The following is a 24,538-nucleotide window of genomic DNA, read 5'->3' on the forward strand; positions in this document are numbered from 1 at the left end:
TTGCTTGTACCTTGGAGGCCATGAGGAGAATTTTGTTTTTTATCCCAAGAGCAGAAGGAGCTGCTGAAAACTGTGATCACAGAAAGGGGTATGGTCTGATCTGCCCCTTTAATAGGTCACTCTGAGGGCAAGAGTGGACACACGGGGCCAGCTGGGTAGCGAGGATGGTGCCAGGACTGGGAAGATGGTAACAGCAGATGCGTCCAAGAGATACACAGGAGGGAGACTCAACAGGATGTGCTGATAAAATCCAGGGGGCCGGGAGGCTCAGTGGAAGCCTGGGGTGCCATCCGCCCAGGCAGGAGCACTGGAAGATGAGCCCTCCATCTGCCTGGGCCTGGCAGTGGGTGCCCCGCCCACTGGGCAAACTCCCTCTGTTGTCTAGGTGTGGGACACTTCATGGCACCTGAAGGAGTTCTGTCCTGGCCACCTGCTCCTGTAGGTTGAGCTCTCTTCTCCTGCCTTTTATCTCCTCCAGCCCCATAGGAGCAGTGACTACACTGAGCAGATCAGAACTTCCTGTCTGTCTGTTATGTCTCACCCAACTGTGGACTCTTTGAGGTCCAAAGCAGGTGGGACCTCTCTGCACCCAGCCCTGCCCCAGGGAGGCAAGGCCTTTCTGCATTCAGAAAGGAGGGATCTTAGGAGGGATCTCTGTAGAGGGGGCCTCTTCATTGGTCTCCAGCATGGCCTGAGCCTTTCCTGTGACCTGCCTCGTGGTGTCACAGTAATCCATCCAAGCCACACCCTCACAGCAACCTCCCGCCAGGCCGAACCTCCCTCTCACACCATGCAGGTGGGTGCTGGTGTCATCCAAGCCCCACACATGCCCCCTGGCTGCCCTGAGCACCTGCTCTTCCTGCCCACCCACTGGCACCTCCCTAGTGGGGCTAGGCCCTTGTCACCCAGGCAAAGGTCACTGGTTTGGGTCTAGTGTTCTCATACCTGGCACATCCCTCATGCCAGGCGGTCAGCAGGGACCATGGACTTAGGAAGCTCCTCATCCAGGAGACCCCTCCCGCTCAGCCCCGACCTCCTCTGGGGCCCCAACTCTGAGAAGGCCCCTCACCTCCACCGCAGGGCTTGGAGCAGGGAGACCACTTCTTCAGGGCCCACTCGTAGCCCACGGAATTGTCCTCCAGGACATTGTTGCCGTCCACATTGAGCGAGTCCTCATGGATCATGTATTTGTAGGTCAGCGAGATGCGGGCGTCCCCCTGCGGGATGACCTGCCCCGGAGACGGACGTGAATGTGTCTGCCCACCACCACCCTCCCTCGGCGACCAGGTTAGGAAAGTCAGCCCGAGGAACATGCGCTGCCAAGTCTCATTAGTCACGGTACTCAGGTTCTAGAAAGTCCCGGCAAACACCGAATCTGCCAGTACTGAACCGCTGCTCGCAGGGGAACATGGCATCAGGGCCTGCGAACCTCTGGTCGTGACAGTTTCATTAACAGTCAATGCATAAGCTTATTCTATGTGCGTTTCTGTTTAAAGACACCTTAATTAGTACATGCCATTGATTCATTAACACTGAACTCACAGCCAGCACCTGGTTACTTGTGCCTGGACGCAGCTCATCTAACACATGCGCTCTCTCCTTAGGGTAAACCTGCAGCTTCCTGATCAGAGGAACACCAGACCCATGCTTGGGGCCATTTTAAACAATGAAATCATCCCCCAAAAGCACAAAAATGCGGACAACATGGCAGTAAATAGAGTGTGAAAAAGACGCTTGTTTGCAGTAGCAGCTGAAACAAGAAGCAGAGCCTTGCCTGTTTCCGCCTCCTCACATTTTCCCCTGCTCCACTGCAAGTACAGGCAGACCTTGCTTTACGGCGCTTTGTTTTACTGCGCTTCGCAGATATTACGTTTTTTTGGGTTTCTTTTCTTTTTTGCGGTATGCGAGCCTCTCACTGTTGTGGCCTCTCTCATTGCGGAGCACAGGCTCCGGACGCGCAGGCTCAGCAGCCATGACTCACAGGCCCAGCCACTCCGCGGCATGTGGGATCTTCCCGAACCGGGGCACGAACCTGTGTCCCCTGCATCGGCAGGCGGACTCTCAACCACTGCGCCACCAGGGAAGCCCCGTTTATTTACAGATTACACTTTTGTGGCAGCCCCACATCCAGCAAGTCTATTGGTGCCATTTGTCAACAGGATTTACTCACTTTGTGTCTTTGGGTCACATTTTGGTAATTCCCACAATATTTCAAACTTTTTCATTATTATTACTTTTATTATGGTGATCTCTGATCAGTGATCTTTGATGTTATTGTTGTAACTGATTTTTTGCTTTGTATTTTTAATCAAGGTATGTACATTGTTTTCCTTAGACCTAAGGCTATCACACACACTGGGAAACCAAAACGTTCACGTGACTTGCGTTATTGCCATATTCACTTTACTGCGGTGGTCTGGAACCGATCCTGCAGTATCTCCTGAGGTATGCCTGTATTGATTTTGGGATTAGACATACTTTCAGTAGGTGAATTTACCAATACAGAAATGGCAGATACTGAAGCCTGACTGTATATGCACTGACAAAGGCAGGGCACCAAAGGCGTTTCTGGGGATGCAGAGTACATGCAGCCGAGGTGAGCAGAGCAGAGCACGGCGCACATGAAACACCCCATCCCCACAGCTGCGCACTCTGGTGTGGGACGCTGGGTCCAGATGCCTGAACCCAACCATGGTGTGCTCACCTTAACGGAGGGGCAAAAGTCATCTGAGCCTTACCTGTAGTGTTTTAACTTTTTTTACTGATAAAATGTATTATGTATGCAATTAAAGTTAATTTTTAATAAGTGAATCAGGAAATCAAGCCCCCTCTGTACTCCCATCACCAGGAGCAGCCTGTGGTCCTGGACTCAGGAGACCTGGGGTCCAGTCCTGTTCAGGGACAAAGTCTAGTGTGACCTGGGTCTAGCAGTCCAATTTCCTGAGCCCCATTGTTCACCCCCAGAGAGTGGCTGGGTTTGGATACAGTGGTAGACATGAATAAGCATGATGAAAAGTGGTCATGAATGTCACCCAGAGGGGGAAACCTAATCGCTTGCAGGGGATTTTGTCTTTAGTCACCCAGGGGTCGATACAGGGCCCAGAGCCCAACTGGTGGCTCCATGTCTGTTCCTTGCTCTGACACAGAGATAGAGACCCTTGGTCCAAAAGTCAGGCCAGAGAGGCCGTTCAGAGCATGGTCCGAAGTATGCAGGGAGGCTCAGGGTTCCCAGGCACCCCTCCATCCCTTCCCTAGCAGCTACTTGCCCCCTGTCTGGGCAGCCAGGACGCAGTGGGCCTGGCCCCTGCCTCGACTTACCAGCACAGTGATGGTCCCGTGGAGGGGGCCCATGGTCTGCAGCGTCTCCCGGCCATCCTCATCCCGGTACTCCCACTCCACACCCATGGCAATGAAGGATTTGGAGTTGGGATCCACGTCATTCTCTTCATTTAAAATGAACTTGCCTGTTTCCAGGTTCTTGACGGCTGAGAACGGCAGAAGACAGCCAGTGTCACCCAGGGGCAGAACTGCGGGAAGGCTGGCAGGGTATGCTGGTTTGAACAGGTTGGGGGAGTTACAGGGAGCAGAGCCCCTCGTCTCCCAGCTGTCTTCTGCCAGGGGCCCGTCAGTCCCACTGACAGTCCAAATCACCTTGGGAACCTGACTTGCCCTTTGTCTCTCAGCCAAAACTAAGTTTCCCTCTAACCCTGCCCTTCTGCCAGGCCCAGGGCCCTTTCCTGGATCTGCTCCTCAGGCCCTGAAGGAGATGCTACATGGCAAGGGACTCGGCAGGCATCAAGGCCACCTACTTGCTGTCTACTTGGAACACTCAGTGGGCTCTCAGAGCCACTGCCCTCCCTGTCCCAGCCCCCCGGGTGAGGGGCATCTGCTGGACACCAGGGCACAGGGCTGGGTGAGGGCTTCCTTTCCTGGGGTGAGCATACGTCCCATATGTCTCCCTACCTTGCTGGTAACTGTGGCTCGGCCTGGGTCCCCACCAGTTCCCTACAACCAAAAGAGGCCTGACCTGGCCCGGGGACCACTCAGGCCACTAGGCATCCACAAAGAATGTCTAGGAGCCGAGAATCCACTGGTCAGGAAGCCCCACGCTTCCCACAGCGGAAGGTGTCTGCTGGGGGTCTGCTGGAAGATTTTAGGTGGTGTCACAGACTGGGCACAAAAATCATGGGATCACAGAGTTAGGAAATCATTCCCTTCACAAGTCTCCTGGAATCCCCTGAGAGCCTCAGCGGGCGCCAGGAGGTCCTCAGCTTGTCAATAACCCTCCCTCCTCTTGTGCAGGGAGAGCAGGAAACAGTGTTTAGATAGAAGTGTCTTTTTTTTCAGGGATCAACTTTCATATTTGCCTTCTACTTAAGGCAAGTGCCACTGGCTTTGCATTTTGGGATAGCAACATAAAGTCTCCTCTTAAAATAAGGAAGAAAGAAAAATTCATATTAAAAAGAGTGGTTGTCTGTCTCGCGTCAGTGGCGGGGGCCAGATGGAGGCAGTCATGGAGCCCCTGACCCAGTCTGGCCTCCAGGGCACAGGGAGGAAGGTCGGGGCCCAAATTGGAGGAAGAGACTTGTATGGGGTCCCCTCAGTGACCTACTTCCTACTTCACTTCCTCCTTCGGCCTTACATCTTGGTGGGGGGCATGGATGGGTGAAGCCCCTTTGAGGAGCCCTAGGCAGCCTGGAGGAGCGCAGCCCCACAGGGGGCTGCCATGTGAGAAGGGGGCACTCAGAGTTGTTAGAACATCCAAATTTTCAACAGATGCCAGGAATCCCTATTCCAAAAGAATCACTTGAATTTAAAATGAAACTAAATGAAAAAATGCAAATACGTCATAGAAGCCCATCTACAAGCTGGCCTTAGCAGCCGCTGCTTAAGGACCTTGCCTGCCTTCCAGTGGACAGAGGGCTTCCCCCTTGGCCTCGAGATGGACTTAGGGTGGGGAGGTGTGGCATGTTTTAAACACATGTCCCTCCACAGCTGCTGCCAGGGAAGCCCTCTGATCCCAACCCCTGGCCTCTCCATTGGGAAATGACTCCAGGAGACATCCACCAGGTGGGCCAGGCCAGGGACAGGGGAGATGGGGCTGCAGCCACGCCTCTCAGCTGGGCCCCTGATCCCTGGAAGAGTCAGGCTGCAGATTCACCGCACTGCCTGGGCTCCGACACTCACCCAGGTGGTGGCTGGTGGTGTCTGCCTCCTGGATAAGCAGGTGTCTGGCTCCTGCCGGGATCTCAAACATCTTGATGTAACCTTTGTTGGGATGTGGGGAGACAAAGCCAAATGAGAAAGGAGAGGCCGTCGAATGCAGACAATGCCAGGAGGGCCTTGCCCTCGAAGGTGGTTCCAGAGCCCCCAGTGTTTTATGGGCTCTGACTGCCCACCCAGAGAGGGGTCCATGGGAAAGCTAGCACATCCCAGCCAGCCACAGCCCTTTGCTCATCTTCAAATCCAGGGGCTCCTTCAGCCTCCTCCATTGAAAACTTAGTGGGCGTCCTCGTGAGTGTGCCTGGAGTCACACCTGGGCACGGAGCTAAGATGCCACATCCAGGAGGGAGGCCTTCAGCAAGCTGCTTGCCCTCCCTGGACCTCGGCGGCTTAATCCGCAAACTGAAGACAGCCTGCTCACGTGGGGCGATGCAGAAGGTCAGCTCCTGGCACCCTGGCACCAGCTCTGAGTGGAGTCTGGCAGGTTTGTCCCATGGCCTTCTTCCAAAAGAGGTGAACCAAAGTGGCTTCTCACCATTTTGGACAGAGGTAGAGCAGTCCGCTGCTGCAAGCCCACCCAGAGCACCGAAGCCAGACGGAGGTACCACTGTGGAAGGAGGCTCACCAAGCGGTCTGTTTTCCCAGAGCCCACCTTGGCCAGGGACCCCAAGTTCCCCAGCCCCATCCTGTGGCCCTGTGGGGACAGGCTTACATGTCCCTAGGCCACAGGCTGCACTGACAGCCCATCAAAGTCCTGCTGACAGGTGGCTGGGGGTAGCGAGCAAGGGAGGCCAGCTGGCGACCGGAAAGCCTTGGAGGGCTGGGGAGGGTGACCTCAAGTAAAGACTTCTAAGACCCACCCTGTGCACATATACCCTGGCATTATCCCTGTCCCTGCCCACCCTGGGGCCTGGCGCAGCTGCCCCTGACCTGATTCTCTCTCCACCTCACCCTCCCAGACTTACACCCCCTCTCCCGAAAACATCCGAGAACCCGGTCAGAGCCACCCGGCCAGGTGCTGTAGACATTCAGGCCTGGGTGCCCTGGGCAGGGGGAGGGAGGGGCGCACTCACCGAGCTTCTTGGGCGAGCGTGTGAATGTGCCCTTGACCACCTTGCAGTGGGAATTGTCCCCTCCACACACACCACACTTGTCCTCCTGCTTGCTGGAGCCGATCACCCCGTCGCAGCCCACCTTCTGCAGAGGGGTGGGGAGGTGCAGTGTACACTCGAGACTCCCTCTCCCTACCTGTTCCCTCCACAGCCCAGGTCAGGGCACCCCTTCTTAGCAGTTCCTGATGCAGGGGAAGGAGAGGGGGCTTTGGAGCAAGACAGACCCTGTGTGCCCACCCAAGGACCAGCCTTTCCCCCTCACTCATCCACTTGTCTGGACAGTGTGACCTGTGGAGGGCTCTGTACAGCCTGAACAGGGCCTGGTCCTGAAGCTGCCCTGCAACAGCACGCTGGTGTCCTAATGGACATATCAGACATGGCCTCTGCCCCTTCTCCCGGCTGTCCACGCAGCACAGCTCCAGAGGCTGTCCCTCCATGGCTCGCACCCAAAGCTTAGGCCAAGATGTCCCTCCCTCACACTGCCCCCAGGAACAATGTCCTCTTCAGTCTGTCTCGGGGTGTCTGGGAAGGAGGTGACAAGAGTTGGTAGGAACACTTTTGCCTTCATTCTCTCAACCAATCCTCTCAACACTGTCCACTCTAGTATTGAAAATTGTTCCACACAGAGCAGGGACGTTCCTTGCCCAGGGCCACCTGGCAGAGGCAGTAACAAATTCCGGTTCTGTTACTCTCTATAGCCCTGCCGATAGCACACCGTTCCCAGGGCCCCAGAGCTCTGCGGGGAGCAGACCCTGGGTCTGAACACACTGCCTGAGGCCACTTTCATATCCATGACCACACTCAGCAGGGAAGACAACCTCTCCTCCTAGCTGGTCTGCTCGCCGTCTGATCTGAGTGCACCATAGCACCACAGGTTTCCCTCTTTGCCCTGGCTGCCAGGAAGCCCAGAGCCAATTCACCCCTCAGGATCCTCCTATCACCGCCTCTTGTGAGACTGCTTCCTTTCCCTTTGCTCTTTGATTTATTTATTTTTTTTTGATACATCTTTTTCGTATTTTATTTTTGCTTTTTTAAAATACACACTTTAAAAAAATTTTTTTATTGCTTCACAATATTCTGTTAGTTTTGCTCTTTGATTTCTGACTTTTGTCTTACAAAGACCTTTGAGGGCAGGGTCTCTAGACTATGAAGGGGCTACAGAGCCACTTCCTGGCAATGCAGTCTCAGAGAAACTTCGAGTTTGTTTCCACATTTGTGACATGGAGTCAGAGCAGCAAGGCCTGCCAGGGCTGTTGCCCAGATGAGAGGATATGGTCCTTGTAAACAGTCACACGTTGCCTGAAGGATGAAGCTGATGCTGAGGAGGAGGGAAGAGAAAGAGGGGAGGAGGGAGAGGAAGGGAGGGAGGGGAGAACCTCCTGTCCAGCCAGGGCAGTTGTGATATTGTGATTTATTATATATATATATATATTTGGTCTTCATCCAGTTTCTGGCTAGACCTCCTAAAACCCTTGGAATTTTCTGTGGTGAGAGCCATAAAGCTGTCTTTATGGGGGGGGTGAGTAGGTGGTCAGTGACCCATTATTTAGTCAGTCATGCCTGTAATGAAGTCTCCATAACAACCCAAAAGGGTGGGGTTTGGAGAGCTTCTGGGTTGGTGAACACATAGAGATTTGGGGACAGCAGCATGCTCTGGAAGGGCCTGGAAGCTCCATTCCTTCCTACATACCTTACCCTAAGCATCTTCCATCTGCCTGTTCCTGAGCTATATCCCTCTATAATAAACTGGTAATCTAGTAACTGTTTTTTGAGTTCTAAGAGTCACTCCAGCAAATTAATTGAACCCAAGGAAGGGGCTGTTGGAACCTCCAATCTACAGCCTGTTAATCAGAAGCACAGGTGACAACCTGGACTTGTGATTGGCATCTGAAGGCAGGGGGCCGTCTTATAGGACGGAGGCCTTAACTTGTGGGATCTGATGCTATCTCTGGGTAGGTAGTGTCAGAACTGAGTTAAATTTTAGGACACTGTCAACTAAAAATTGGCACTTGCCTTCTGCTTCTACAAGGATTAGGTCACTAGCCACTGCAGTCGCTGACCTTCAACACACCAGAAAGTTCAGGGTGGAGATCAGGAATGAGGCACTCTTGTGCTCTGGGAAAAACTGGCAGAACAGGCCTTCAGAGAGTTAGATATTTTCAGGAGAAGATTTTATGAACCCATAAATTCTTGCATCTTCTATCTAAGAGAGCACCAAAGTCATTAATGGCGACATCTGCTCCTGGTGACCAGCAGCAAGCCTCCGCCACAATGTGTGCTTGACCGCACGTACCCGCTTTCACTAAAACCACGTATAATACTGACCTCCGCTTACCTCTTTGGAGCAGTTCCTCAGAGCTGTAGTCCTCATTTTGCCCCAAATAAAACTTAACTAACATCTCTCACATTATGCAATTTTTTTCAGCCCACAACATCCAGCTGGTGTCAGAGAATTGCTTGTTGGACATGTAGGGGAAAATACCCTAAACTGGGATTGGAATCAGAATCTTTATGGCCTCATTTAATTCTTGATTCCCTGCTCTGTGTGTGTGTGTGTGTGGTGTGTATGTGTGTGTGTCTTTATTCTCCTGACATGTCTTTTGCTATCATTTCTCTTTGAAACTTCCTGAGTCATTGTGTTTTGATATTCTCTCATTGACAGCATCCACTTGGATATTAGATTCTTTTAAGAGTTTCACATTCACATGTATTGTGAGGACTCCTACATTTCATCTTATCACTCCCATTTCCTTTGTGTGTTTTCGTTCTTTCTGTCTCCTTTGTTTTCTAACTTTTGCAATGTGACCATATATAAATGTAAACGTTTTCTAATTATGCAAAACTCTATCATTCTACTGTTATCTGTTCAAAGTCACCATTAATTAATGAAATACCCTATTCTTCTCCAGTTGTCAATGTCAGGAGTGAAGCTCTAGACACGCCCACTAACCAAGAGGGTGAATTAGTGTTCCTACTTCCCTGTTATGTTTGTACCATACGCACAGCTGCCATCTAAAGCTACTTCCACTACTAAATGTTTCCCATGCTACGGCCTCTCTTAATCAGAGTTTTTAATATTTTCTGTGTGTTATGATGTTTTGACATCTTAAAAATCTTGCTAGTCAAGAAGAGCTAGCCAGTTCTTAGGGACAGCAATGGAAGCACACCTTTCATACACAAACCAACTGATTCCTCCCTTTATCAAACTCTCACACACTAAGCCAATATGTCTCTGCCCTAAATCATCCCAGGGGTCTACCAGGAATCTAGAGACCACTCCTGCCAGAATTATTCAAACTGGCCAATCCCAAGCTGTTTACTCTGCTTGCCTTGCCTTTCCCATGGAAACCCCAATAAAAGCTTTGGCCCAGACTTTCTCCTGCTCCCTCTGCCTCGCAGCTGAATCTGGTGCTTCTCCATGTGGCCCTGCACAGCCTGCCATACCCTTCCCTCAGGAAATGTAAGTAATCAGTTCTTCTTTCAATGGCACTGACTTCTCTGTGTCATCATTTGGTCACCTCCATCAATTAAAACCCCTCAGGTACAGGGGAGACACCGCTGTCTTTAAGTATTTGGCTGAGTGTTTGGAGTGTGAGCAGACTGTATGGCCTGCCCTCCCTGCTGGCTGCAGTCCTACTGAAATCACGTGGCTGGAGAGAATCCCTGAGCTTGCCTCCAGCTACTCCACACCCCACCTCCCTGCTCTTCCAGCCTCTCCCGTCTCCGCCAGGGGCCCTGTGGCATTCTGCCAGGCTCTCTGCCAGGGACATCCTGAGGATGCTCGTTTCTCAGGAAGGTAAGATGAGAATCAGCCTCTTGGACACCTACAATCAGTCTCATCTACACAGAGGCTTCCAGGCATTTCTAGGGGACGGGCCAGTTCTGCACTCATGTTACTATTTTATGCCGAGTGTGCCCCACAGTTGTCTCTTGTAACAGCCTAAGATCGAAGCCAAAGACAATAAAGTAACAGAAAACACAGCAGGGCATTTCTACAAAGAGCCAAACCAACGAGAGCCATGGTGGGCCACCCTGATCGAGGGTAAGCTGTCCAGTGCCCAGAGGAGTGCAAGGACGTGGCAGTGCTTCACAAGGGGTCCCCCAAGGACCATGTGCATCAAGATCACCTGGTAAAACTGGTAAACTCATGCTCTGGGCCACAGCCTCAACCTACGTAAGCAGAATCTCTGAGGTGGAGCCCCAAGCTCCTCAGGTGGTTCCTCAGACTCGAGTCTGAGAACGCTTGTCATGGAGCGGGGCAGCAGGGAGCAGGGGGTGGGAACCAACATTTGCTGAGAGCCTGCCCTGATCTAGATGCTGTTTGCAACACTTTGCAAGCTCAACCTCAGTGAGTCCTCCCAAAGCCCCAAAAAGCGGAGGCCGTGAGCTGCGGCTGCCCCTGCTCCTGTGGCACCGCACTGGCCTCGTGGCACTCACCCTGCAGTCCCCGCGCACGCAGAGGCTGAAGGCGTCCTTGTAAGAACAGCGCGTCCCATCATGCACCATGCGCTTCATGGACACCACCTCCCCAGTCTCCTTGGACTCACAGTAGAGGTGGCATCTCTCTTTGGCTGGAAGGGAAGCAGTGGGGTGTTGGTGAGGAGGGCCAGCTGCACCGCTCACTTTGCTTGCAGTTTCCTTCCCAAGTTTGCTAAAGGGAAGCACCCTGCAAGGAGAAACTCTCACCCAGGAGGGTCTTCTTATGATTCACCCAGCCCCCTACATGCCTGCCCTGGGCCGGGAGAGAAAGCGAAAGGGGGCAGATAACTGCAACCCCCTTCGTGACCCTGTTGTGTGGGACTTAGGAAGAGCTTTTCCCAACTGAGCCAGGCTGTTGTTGGTGCAGCCAGGTCTCAGATTCCCGAGGCCCTGCCCAGAGACCCCCATATCGAGGGGAAGGGAAAATGGCTGTTTGCCAGGTCTCTACCTGGAGACCCTTTTCAGTCAACCTCTGAAACCCCAAATGAGATGCCCCCTGATTCAGTCTCGGGTCTCTGGCACCTTCCCTTCTCAGCATTTACCTCCATGGTCACTATGACACCACGTCATTATTTGATTTTTCGCCAGACCAAAGCCTCGCTCTGAGAGGGGGATCTGTCTGCTCCGGCACCGCCTCTTTGAATGCACACGTGGGGCTTGCAACAGGTGCGCAGCCGGTGTGACACACATGGGGTGATGGAGACAGCAGAGCATGCCCCAGTCCCCACTTCCCTCCTCTGCCCAATGCCTGGAAGGAACAGAAACTGTGTTTCTCCATCATTTAGTGGGAGGGGGACCCAAATGAAATATAAACACTCTCATGCTTGAAACGACCAGACTTTTCAGTTCTAGGAGCCAACAAATGCCTAAACCAGTTCAAGTCACTTGGAACTGAGAGCTCCCACTGAAAGATGAGAGGTCAGAAGTAACCCGATTCCTTGGCAGGCTCCGCCCCTGCCCTCCGCCTCGTGGCTGAGCCAGGGTAAAGGCGCAATGCTAGCCTTGCCCACTGGGTGGCGAGCACAGGAGCCTGGGGCCAGCTGGGCCCCGCCCTCTTCGCTGCATCCTTGGCCAGGTGCAGTTGTCTGGCTCTTCTGGGATTGTAGTCCTGCCGTGAGCCCCAAGCCGGCAGCCACCCTGCCCAGGGTGGACTCTGCTGGCATGCCCATGCAGAATCAGTGGTCCAGTGAGCCCTGGCCTGTACACTGAACGCTCACTCCCCTTAGGGCTCACCATCCCGGTGCTCGTGGGGCAGCCAGTGGTGCTGGGCGTCACCATGCTCGAAGTATAGGTCCCATTGCCGGCACTGCTCCTCACGGAAGTCAGCCAGGGCGTCAGGGCAGTCCTGGGAGTTGCAGAGCTGGAAATCGTAGGCAAGGCCTGAGCAGGTGCGGCCCCCATTGGCTGGGCTGGAGGAGGAAGCAGAAAGGCCTTGCAGCTCGGTGCCAGGAAGAGGCCAGCACACGGGGTGCCACTTGTGGGATCTGGGGGGAATCCATGATCCTTGGGGGTCAGGGGGCAGCTCTGTTGAGTGAAGGGACACGGCCTTGCCCTGTCCCAGCCGCAGGACCTGGGCTATCCCCCAGCCTCCAGGGCCTTAGAGCATCACTGTAGAAGGCACTGGTAATCCTCTCTCGGGGGCCCCATGGGAAGGGAGCATCTACTCAGCCCCTGTGCACCCCCCACCCCCATCCCAGCTCCTGTAGCTGTGGCGGTGAACCAACAGTGAGCTGTAACAGGGTGTTTAGGTTCTGCTGTGCCTCCGGCCATAAGCCCCAGGGTGGTGGAGCTGCGTGAGCTCCCCTACATCTGGGCCTCGGCCTGGGCCTCACACACGCTGGGAACTCAGAGCAATTCTGAAGTAGTGGAATCTTGTTACAAGTGTTCTTAACAAGTGTCAGGTACACAGTGGGCACTCCATCTCCAGCTTTCCTCCACCTCAAGAAAACTTGGTCCGTGTTTCTGTAATTTCCTTACTTTGTTGAGAACACCAGCAGTCCACAAAGCACTAACCCCACAGGAAAGGCACCAGCTGGTGGCCAACAGGTGCCCATGGCAGGCAGGGTGATGGGGTGTGGCAGGCCTGCACCCTGGGAGGAGCTGGGGAGCTTCAGCCAAGCAGAACCCAAGGCCCCGCCTGAGACTTGGGCAAAAGTCATGTTCTGCTGTGATGATGGATGTATAGCATATAGCACTGCAGAGTGAATGATGGAAGGGGCTGGCTTCCATGAGGCTCCTTGCACAGTGCCATGTTCTCAGGGGAAGTCGGTGGAAATAACAATCCGAGAAATTTGTGGAGAAAGAACCAAGAAGCCTCAGTGTTTGATGGGGACCATGAAAGAAAGGGTGATTTTGAGATTTACACCAGGGCCACTGATGGGACCACAGACCAACGACAATACCAACCAGAGCATCACCAGGAGGGGGTGCAGCCCTGGGTGTAGGTTGGGGAGCCCAGGGGCATCATGCAGCAGGAAAAAGCAGGAAGGGGTCGGGCTGTCGCTGGAGCCCCGGCCAGCCCAGACAGGAGCCATACAGATTCAAATGGAAATCCATGATAATTTCAAAAGAGAATGTGAGTTGGAGAATTCAGGGGAGGCCAGGGAGGAAGAGAAATTGAAGAGCTTGAGCTCATGCTGTAGACTGTTTGCAGTTCTGCAATCAAAAGAGTGGCGAGGCAAAGAACACAGAGGGAACTCAATCCAGTGAGCGGGGGCCCAGCTGGGAACCTCAGGAGTCTTCACACTGGCCACAGTGTCCCAGGAAAAGCTACTGAGCCAGGGAGCAGCAACTAAAGATGGGGCAGCATAAGGCCCAGCTGTCATCTTCAGGAGGACACAGGAAAGGGGAGGCCCACGGGGCGCACTGGCATTGCTGTGGGGCCTGTGGGCTCTGAAATGCTCTGGGCGCTGCAGCTGTGCGTATTCCCCACAGATGCAAGTGAGGCTGGCATAAATGAACCGTGCTCAGAGCTCTGTGCGGGGCATCTGTGTTGTCTGATGGTCACTGATGTGCACGGAATGCTGGCACTGACCAGGGGTTAGCTACTCTCCCGGCCCAACGGTGTTTGTGAACAGATGGAATGGCAGGCAGTTCTGGCAGTTTTGCTCACGTCACTGCTGCCCCTGTCCCTTGCTGCCACCAAGAAGGCTGAACCAGCCAGAGGGGTAAGAAAATCCCTAGAGTGCGCAGGTGGGGAGGGACAGAACATAGAACACCCAGAACCTGCATGATCTCCCCCAGGGCCAGACCTGGGGGTGAGTCCCCTGGACCCCAAGAGCCCAGCATCAGACACCACGAGGAGTCAGGGCCTGGTGGGGGGAGAGAGGGGTTGTCAGGCCAGATCTGCTCTTCTGACTGTGCACCCTGGACCAGAACCTGGAAGTCCTCACCCAGCACACTGTAGCCTCTGAGCTTCTAACTTCTTGTCTTGTCAATCTCATCTTGAGGCAAGTGTAATAGCCCTAGGGGAGCTCTGAGGATAGCACAGGGGATGGGGCCTGCCTGGGAGGCAGGATGGGGAGCATGGATGGAGGTGGGAGTCCAGCGGGCCTTCAGGCAGCCTCTCCAGGCTGTTTCTCCCCTGGGCAGCTGGGAATGGGTGGCATGTCACTGACCCTGCCTCTTGCCTGATTGCAAACAGCTGCTCTCCTGCTCAGGCTCCGGGCATCCTGGGGCCCGAGAGAGCCCTCCTCTTTATCCCCATTGCCCCATCTCTGTTCCGCCTCCTATTCTTTTGTGTGTGTGTGTGTGTGTGTGTGTGTGTGGTACGCGGGCCTCTCACTGTTGTGGCTTCTCCCGTCGCGGAGCACAGGCTCCGGACACGCAGGCTCAGCGGCCGTGGCTCATGGGCCCAGCTGCTCCGCAGCATGTGGGATCCTCCTGGACTGGGGCACGAACCCGTGTCCCCTGCATCAGCAGGCGGACTCTCAACCACTGCGCCACCAGGGAAGCCCTCACCTCCTATTCCTGATGCCCTCAACCAAGAAGAGCAGAGGAGGTCGGTGTCTAGAGTAGGATGCAGGCCAAGTGGGAGGAATGGCCCTAGGCCACCAGGTCAGAAGACCAGGTTTCCAAGTCTCCAGAGCTGGCTCTGGCCCCAGCAGGCTATGTGGCATGAGCCCTCCACTCTCTAAGTCTCAGTCCCTCCCAGGAAGATGAGAAGGGGCCAGAGCTGCCTGCCCTCACATCGTCTCCAGAAGTGACATCCGCAGGGGCCTTGCAGGATAGGGTTGGCTAGCAAGGGCCCTTGGGGACCACAGCTGCCACCGAGGAAGGCTGGGAAACATCAGGGCCAACTCACTGTGGGTTGTCGCACTGACGGGTCCTGAACTTCACACCTGTGCCGCAGGTACGTGAGCAGGAGCCGAAGGGACTCCAGGCGCCCCAGTTGCCATCTCGCTTGAGGATGTCAGGTGTCAGCCAGATGCAGTGTCCTTTAAAGCAGTGCTGAAAGACAGAAGGTCACATGGCCCCCACCCTTCAGCTGCAGTGCCCGTGATGACTGCCTGGCCCTCGAGGCACAGGGAGAACAGGCCCTACTCACCCTTAGAAGCTCAGAACTTCGCTGGGAGGCATGGTAAGGTGTTGGCCCACCCAGCTTCCCCCGACCACCAGCCTGGTCTCCCACCATCCTCAGTGCCTTGTTCAGCCTACTCTGTCCCCGCAGCCAAAGCCCACCCCACACCGTGTCTGCAGGATGAAACCCCCGGCCTGGTGTGCCCACACAGCGCCATTCATAAAGATGTAAGCGGCACATCAAGCCAGTGACTCTAGAGACATGTAAGGTCTACTGTTTAAGTAAAAATAAGCAATTTAAAAGAAATATGGAAACGAAGGATAGGTGATATGTTGACATGGTAAAAATTCATGAATATAGTAAGTAGAACACTGGAGTAGAGGAAACTCAGGTCTACAACTTGAATCTATCACTAGTCCAGAGAGGAAGCTTATACAATTTAGGGCCCATTTGAATAAGATTGCAAAATTAAAAATACTAAGTTTGGTATAAAATGGAATATTGATTTAGAATTAGAAAATATAAAACAAAAAATTTAAAAACTGACAAATACCACAAACCACCAAAAACAGAGAACAATGATTTTTTTCAAATTGATTGATGGACACAACATTTCCTGCAGTTCTAACTGTATACTCTTTCATGCCCTCTTCATATGACAATAATTTTGTAGGATTGTATTCCATAGGGAGAATAGAAAGATAATGCAGTCATTCCTCAGCAAGCTTTTTCTGTAAGGGCCAGATAGTAACTTTTTTAGTCTTTGCAGGCTACATGCTCACTATTTCAACTATTCAACTCTGCCATTAGAGCATGAAAGTGGCTATAGACAACATATAAATGAATGGATATGCATTTTACTGCATTCCAGTAAAACTTTGTTTACAAAAGCAGGCAGCAAATGGAAACTTCTAGAATGGAGCTGCAAGAAACTTGGTGAACCTTCTCCTCAGTAAAACAACTATTTAACTGGTGAAAATTATTTTCTAAACAAACCATTTAAATTATCTGGACAACAATTACTGACTGTATAGCATGGGGAACTATATTCAATATTTTTTAATAACCTATAATGGAAAAGAATCTGAAAAAGAATATATATAACTGAATCATTTTGCTGTAAACCTGAAACTAACACAATATTGTCAATCAACTATACTTCAATTAAAAAATATAAAGTATCTGGAAATTGTCCTAAGGTCAATACAACAAATGGAGAGAATTTACTAAATCTTGGTTAAGAATAGTAAAAGTCTATACATTTGAGCCACAACCCTCTCCCATTCCTTCCCCATCTCAGTGTGATGGAGGCTTTACTGCCTAAAAGACAGAGGTCTTCGTCTCCTCAGCTCCCAGTCTAGGGCTATAGTTTCACCCTGGGAAAGGCAGGCCACTGGCATCTCCCATACCTCCCAACACTGTGTTGCAGAAAATCTGCTCCAGTCAGGGAACTCCCTTTGCCCACCCAGTCCTCACTCCCAGACTGGAGGCTCTACTCCAGGTATGGCAAACCAAGAATACAGTACTCTAGTAGCCCCTTCTCTGGCTTCCTTGTAGGGCAGAGGTTCCATGCTGAAAGGGAAAAGCCAAGAAGACTAGAAGCTACTATCTCTATTCAGTGACCTATTCGTAGACCAGGAGTGTCACTCTGTAAGTGGACCACCCTGCTCCTAGCTCCAGCGCAGTGGTGCAGTAGTCTTCCCAGAGGGAGAGGCAGAACTGAGAGCTCCATAGCTCACCCTAAGAGGACTAACTTTATTTGGAACAGAGCATGAGGAAGTTCATGCCTAAGGGCATTGTCAAAAACAATAGAAATCTTGGTAGTGAGCAACTAAGAGGAGGCCAGTAGCTCCACAATACTAGTAAGCAACAAGTGAAATGGTAAACCAACTAGAAGTGTAACCAGGGAAAAGACAGCTAAGAGCCCTCCTGGAGTCTGAGCAAGCCTCAAATATTGGTAACACCCTGCCTCTGTGAAGGGTCCAGAATCTGATTAGGTCAGGCTGTAGGCAAGTTGTACCCCAGGGCAACTGTATCAAAAACTATACAGCATCAGCTAGCAGCTAGTGAAAGCTAATTGGGTGTGATAACAATAGAGGCAGAACAGCCAGAAGTTTAGCTGGAAGATCAAAGAAAGAGACAAAGAGAACCTGGCTAATCCCACTGTTCTGGGGGTGGAGGTGGGAAGCTGTGTGGCCCCGGTGACTATGCATATGCCCAAGGCTGTGATCTCTGAGGGGCAATATCAACAGCTGCATGCTGCAGGGCAAATAAAATTTATTGAAACAGTGCATCCAAGTCACTAAAGAAATAAACAGGTAAACAAGCAAACAACAGCACAACAAGGTCTAGGGGAATCACTATCCAGAGTTTCTTCAATGTATCATCTAAAATGTCCAGTTTCAACAAAAATTTCTGAGACGTGAAAAGAAACAGGAAAGTGAAATCTATACACAGGAAAGTAAGCAGGCAACAGAAGCTGCCTTTGAGGAGTCCCAAATGTTAGAATTAGCAGACAAAAATTTCAAAATAGCTGTTATAAATATGTTCAAAGAACAAAAGGAAACCATGTCTAAAGAACAATGCCTCACCAAATGGCATCAGGAAAGAGACAGAAACTAAAAAAACACAAACAAAAAGAAAAAGAAATTATGTAGTTTAAAAGTAAAAAAACAAATGAAAAATTCACTAGAGGGCTCAGTAGTAGATTTGAGCTGACAAAAGACTCCATGAACTTGAATATAGATCAATAGAAATTATGCAATCTGAAGAGAAGAGGGGGAAAAAAATAAAGAAAAATGAACAGAGCCTCTGAGAAACATGGAAGACCATAAGTTCACTGAAATGTGCACAGTAAAAGTGCCAGAAGGAGAGGACACAGAGAAAGGAGTAGAAAATATTCAAAGAAATAATGTTTGAAAACTTCCAAAATTTGATTAAAAACATTAACATACACATCCAAGAAATTTAACCAAGTAAGTTAAATGCAAAGAAATCCACACCCAGACACAATATAGTCAAATATAGAAAGACAAAGGTAAAATGTCAAAAGAAGCAAAAGGACTCACTGGAAGCCCAATAAGATTAACAGCTGACTTTAATCAGAAATAATGGAGGCCAGAGGTAGTGGTGTCAACCAAGAATCATATCCAACAAAACTACCTCTCAACAATGAAAGTGAAATAAAAATATTCCCAGATAAACAAAAACTGGGAGAATTCATTGCTAGCAGACCTGCCATATAAGAAATACTAAATTAGGAGTTTGGGATTAACATACACACACTACTATATATAAAATAGATAACCAACAAGGACCTACTGTATAGCACAGGGAACTCTACTCAATATTCTATGATAAACTATATGGGAAAAGAAACTGAGAAAGAATGAATATATGTATATGTATAACTGAATCACTATGCTATACACCTGAAACTAACACAACACTGTAAATCAACTATACTCCAATAAAATTGTAAAAAAAGAAATACTAAAGGGAGCTATTTAGGCTGAAAGCAAGTGACACCAGAGAATAATTCAAATCCACATGAAAAGACAGAGTTCTGGAAATGGACAAATTTCTAGAAAGACACAGACTACCAAAACTGATTTAATAAGATCTAAAAATTGGAATAGACCTATAACAAGAGATTGAATTAGTGATTTAAAACTTCTCACAAAAAATAGCCAAAGCCAGATGACTTCACTGATAAATTCTACCAAACACTTAAAAAAATTAATACCAATCCTTCAAAAACTCTTTCAAAAAACGGAAGAGAAGATTTTCCCAATTCATTCTATGAGGCTAATATTACCCCAATACAAAAATCAAAGATGTCAAAAGACAAAAACTACAGAACAATATCTCATGAAAATAGACTTAAAAATTCTTCAACAAAATTCTAGCAAATCAAATCCATAGTAAAAGATTATACGCCATTACCAAGTGAAATTTATCCTAGGAATTCAAGGTTTAACATCTGAAAATCAATCAATGTAATAAACCATATCATCAGAATAAAGGAAAAACTGTATGATTACCTCAAGACTCAAAAGATAAAACTGGCAAAATCCAACATCCTTTCCTGAAAAAAGCACTCAAAAGACAGGACTAGAAGTTCCTCAAGCTGATAAAGGACATCAGTGAAATACCCCAGCTAACATCATGCTTAATGGTAAAAGAATGAATGCTTTCCCCCTAATCAGAAGCAAGACAAGGGTGTCTGATCACACCACTTCTAGTCAACATTGTACTGAACGTTCTAGCCAGGACAATTAGGCAAGAAAAAGAAGTAAAGGGCATCCAGATTGGAAAGGAAGAAGTAAAACTATCTCTATTTGCAGATGAATTGACCTTCTATATAGCAAGTCCTATGGAAACCACTAAAAAACTATTAAAGTTAATTTTAAAAGTTCAGTGAGATTGCAGGATTCAAGGTCAATATACAAAAATCTATTGTATTTCTATAAACTAGCAATGAATGAACTGAAAATGAAATTAAGAAAACAATTCTATCAGGGACATAGAGAACAGACTGGTGGTTGCCAAGGGGGAGGGGGGTGGGAGAGGGTTGGATTGGGAGTTTGGGATTAGCAGATGCAAACTGGTATATATAGAATGGATAAACAAGGTCCTACTGTATAGCACAGGGAGCTATATTCAATATCCTGTGATAAACCATAATGGAAAAGAATATGAAAAAGAATATATATATATATATATATTTGTATAACTGAGTCACTTTGCTGTACAGCAGTAACATAACATTGTAATTCAACTAAGAAATTAGAAGTATTTTGAGTTAAAAAAAGAAAACAATTCTATTTACAATAGCATCAAAAAAAAAGAAAAAGAAAAAAACCTTAGGAATAAATTGAAGAAAAAAATGCAAAACTAGTACACTGAAAACTACAAAACATTGTCAAAAGAAACTGAAGATCTAAGTAAATGGAAAGACATCCCATGTTCATGGATCAGAGTTTAATATGGCAGCACAGTCATACCTCAGAGATACTGATGGTTCGGTTCCAGACCACCACAATTAAGCAAATATCAAAATAAGGAGAGTCACATGAATTTTTTTGGTTTCCCAGTGCATGTTAAAGTTATGTTTACACTATACTGTAGTCTATTAAGTGTGTCATTATGTCTTAAAAAACAATGTACATATATTTTTTTTTTTTTGTGGTACGCGGGCCTCTCACTGTTGTGGCCTCTCCCGTTGCGGAGCACAGGCTCCGGATGCGCAGGCTCAGCGGCCATGGCTCATGGGTCCAGCCGCTCCGCGGCATGTGGGATCTTCCCGGACCGGGGCACGAACCTGTGTCCCCTGCATCGGCAGGCGGACTCTCAACCACTGCGCCACCAGGGAAGCCCAACAATGTACATATCTTAATTTAAAATATTTTATCGCTAAAAAATGTACATATCTTAATTTAAAATATTTAATCTCTAAAAAATGGTAACCATCAACTGATAATGCAGGGCTGCCACAAACTTTCAATTTGTAAAAAAAAAAAATGTAATGTCTGCAAAGCACAATAAAGCAAAGTCCAATAAAACGAGGGTTGCCTGTACTCCCCATATTGATCTGTAGATTCAGTGCAACACTTACGCTGGAATTTTGCAGAAATTGAGAAACAGCTCCTAAAATTCATATCAAATGTCAAAGGATCAGAAATAGCCAAAACAGTCTTTAGAAACAACAAAGTGGAAGGACTCAGACTTCTGTATTTCAAAGCTTACCACAAAACTACAATAATCAAGACAGTGTGGCCCTGCCATAAGGACAGACAAAATTATTCATGGAACAGAATGCAGAGTCCCTAAAAGAACCTTTACATATGATCAACTGATTTTTAACAAAGGTACCAAGTGATTCAATGGAAAAAGAATAGCTTCTTCAACAAATGGTGCTGAGACAACTGGATATTCACATGCAAAAGAATAACGCTGGACTCCTTCCTTACACCTTACACAAATATTAACTGAAAATGGATCATAGATCCAAATGCAAGAGCAGGAATACATCTTCTTGACCTAATGGCAATGGTTTCTTAGTTACAACACCAAAACACGAGTGACAAAAGAAAGAATATCTAAATTGGACTTCACCAAAGTTAAAAGCTTTTGTACATCAAATGATACAATCATGAAAGTGAAAAGACAACACACATAATGGGAGAAAATATTTGCAAACCATATATCTGAGCAGTCTGATAAGGGATTTGTACCCAGAATGTAAAAAGAATGATTATAACTTGATAATAAAAAGATACCTCAATTAAAAAATAAGCAAAGGATAATGAATAGACATTTATCCAAAAAAGATATATACAAGTTGCCATTAAGTCCATGTAAAGGTGCTCAAAACCACAATGAGATAACACTTCACATCCACTGGGATGGTTATAATAAAAACACAGGTAATAAGGTTTGGTGAGGACGTGGAGAAATTGTTAGTAGGAATGTAAAAAGGTACAGCTGCTTTGGGAACGAGTTTGGCAGTTTCTCAAAATGTTAAAAATAGTGTTACTATAAGAGCCAACAATTCCACTCCTAGACACATATTCAAGAAAAATGATACATCCACGCAATAACTTGAACACAAATGTTGATAGCAGCATTTCTCATAATAGCTGAAAAGAGGTAGCAGCTCAAATGTCCATCAACTAATAAATGGATAAATAAAAAACAGTATATGTATACTATGAATTATTATAGAGCAACGAAAAGGAATAAAGTACTGACACATAATACAACCTGGATGAACCATGAAAACATTATGCTAACTGAATGAAGCCAGTCACAGAAGGATGCACATTGTACAATTCCATTTGTATGAAATGTTCAGAAGAGGCAAATCTAAGGAGACAGAAAGTAGATTAGTGATTGCCGAGGATTAAGGGGGAGGGGGGATGAATCAGAGTGACTGCTAATGGTTACGGGGCTTCTCTTTGGAGTGACAAAAATGTTCCAAAATTTGATTGTTGTGATGGCTGTACAACTCTGTGAATATACTGAAAACCATTGAACTGTACATTTTAAATGGGTGAATTTATATGTGAGTCACATCTTGATGAAACTGTTAGGGGAAAATAAAACAGGTGGCAGGTGGGGTTGGTATGTGTGCTCTAGAAGGTTGAGCAAAATATTTTTTAATTTTCAGTAATTTAGAGAAGTTATTGGTGATGTTATGTGAACATGTAGATGATCAAATTCTAGTATATCTAGTGTGCTTCTGGATATGGATTTCAGGGTATTTCAGGTTTTCTTGGTCAGAGCTTGATTTAAAATGCTTTTTGGATTAGCAACTCAGTAACTGTTGCTGTCAACATTCTTATTGTAGGGGCAATATTCTGAGCTTTACATTGCCTTTGATGTTGTCAACATTTCATGTCAAAATCAGAAAGAAATTTAAATGCTTTTCCAATGTGTTCATCTGATTCCCTCCTCTTCATTAACTGCATTGTTAAATGCTTCAAGAGCCTGTTACTTATTTCGCTTTGATATTTATCTCTTCCTCCTAATGAATGCTTTAGTTTGATCTGAAAACTTATTTCGTTATAATTAAATTTTTGAAGTCAGATTTATTGCTACTGATTTCTTTACTCACTTTAAACTTCTATTTATTTTCTACTGATTTTTATCTGAATTTTCTTTAATAAATATATTTGAAAATGGTAAAAGAAGGTATCTTTATACATATATCTAAATCAGAAGTCTGTCGTTTCTCCCTTACTTTATTGAAGCATTCTGAAACAACTTTCAAAATTGCAGTTAAACTAGTAACAGCTTTATCAACATTTTGAATAAACATTTTGCATCCCATCTGCATTCAGGTTTCTCTCCTGGACTTTGAAAATTATTTTTAGTGCTCCTTGTGTTTTGTAATGTGTATGTTTGGAGGTCTGGACAGTTTTTAAATAAACGAACCATCTTATTAAACTTAGCATTTCCAAAGAAGTATCCAAGTTGGATCTGTGTTAGTGTCCCATCTACAAGACAAACCCTAAAAGAAAACAAACTATTGCAAAGATAGAAGTAATCACAACCTCTAGTATATGTGAGGCCCCTTTTCTCCAATCAATTGAGGAGACTGTGCTAAACACAGCACATATTCTGCAACAACCCTGGGTGAGTTGGCACAGAGGCAGTAAGAGTATTTCTAGAAGCTATTCTTACACCTGTATAGAAACAACCACCTAACCGTACACATAAGGTACTAAAAACCATGTAAATAAACCAATAAATATACCCCAAATCCAATTTATCCTTAGCCAAAGCCACAAAACACCCACGGCCCCTCTAATGTCAACAGGAGAAATGTATCAGAGGGGAAGGAGGAGTGATCCTAATTGATTATGGTCAGTGAAAAGATATGACCATGTGAACACATTGTGAGACCTGTCCCAGGGCCCTGGAAGGGGCTTATGCAAGTATGGGGCCCTGAAGCTCATACATCGTCAGTTTCATGGTAAACCCATCTCTGCTCCCTTCTCAAAACCTTCTGGGGTTCCCCACTGCTGCAGGATTTAGACTAGCCCTGTGGCCTGGCTCCTACACACCAACCCTGCTCCATCTCCCACTGCCACACCAGGCACGGGAGCACTGACTGCTCTCTGAACAGACCACGCTGCCTTTGGGAGCTCCTCTGCGAAAGAAGCCCTAGCTCCATTTCCTTCCCCACCCCTGCAGTAATGCAGGGATCCCCCTGCAGAACAGAGACGCTCACTCCCCCAGCTGTGGAGAGCTGCTTGTTGCTCATGGCTGACAGTTGAATCCCTTTATAGGAGATGCCCTCAGCCAAAGATAGCTGCCTAGCCCGGAGTCATGCCCTTTTCCTGGGGACAGCCACGGCCAGAGGTCAAGGTGGGGGACAACTCTGAAAGGCCAGCCCGGAGCGCCGGGCAGGGTAGGCTGAACCTACGTTGACCACACCACTGTTCAATGACTCTCTCTCTCTGCAGGTGTTGATACTGAGCATGCTCCGCAGGAAACACCTTGCCATCAGATCTCTGTCTCAGAGCCCATTTCCAGGGCAGCCAAGCTCCCGTCTCCATGCCCACGTTGCTCCCATGTATCCCTCCTGGTTCTCGGCCCTTGTCTCCCTAGATCTGTGCACCTCTCTGCTTGGGAGCCCACCTTGCCTCTTCTTCCTTATACAGGCCTCTCACTCCTCCCAACCAGGCCTGCCTTTGCA

At 48.3% G+C, this 24,538-nt stretch overlaps 1 protein-coding gene across 2 annotated transcripts in view; it reads right to left on the reverse strand.

Annotated features, from left to right (window-relative positions):
* Positions 1 to 24,538, reverse strand: part of ADAMTS2 (ADAM metallopeptidase with thrombospondin type 1 motif 2) — a 246,476-nt gene that overhangs the window by 13,271 nt on the left and 208,667 nt on the right. For both annotated transcript variants that reach the window (XM_067732549.1, XM_067732550.1), the window contains 7 exons: positions 15,118 to 15,263; positions 12,048 to 12,223; positions 10,773 to 10,906; positions 6,297 to 6,420; positions 5,188 to 5,268; positions 3,319 to 3,485; positions 1,070 to 1,229 (listed from right to left, as the gene is read on the reverse strand). In XM_067732549.1, the coding sequence (XP_067588650.1) occupies positions 1,070 to 1,229; positions 3,319 to 3,485; positions 5,188 to 5,268; positions 6,297 to 6,420; positions 10,773 to 10,906; positions 12,048 to 12,223; positions 15,118 to 15,263 (988 nt within the window). The remainder of the gene's footprint in view (positions 1 to 1,069; positions 1,230 to 3,318; positions 3,486 to 5,187; positions 5,269 to 6,296; positions 6,421 to 10,772; positions 10,907 to 12,047; positions 12,224 to 15,117; positions 15,264 to 24,538) is intronic.

The sequence above is a fragment of the Pseudorca crassidens genome, chromosome 3 (genome assembly GCF_039906515.1).
Source record: "Pseudorca crassidens isolate mPseCra1 chromosome 3, mPseCra1.hap1, whole genome shotgun sequence".
In the NCBI taxonomy this organism is placed as follows: Eukaryota; Metazoa; Chordata; class Mammalia; order Artiodactyla; family Delphinidae; genus Pseudorca; species Pseudorca crassidens.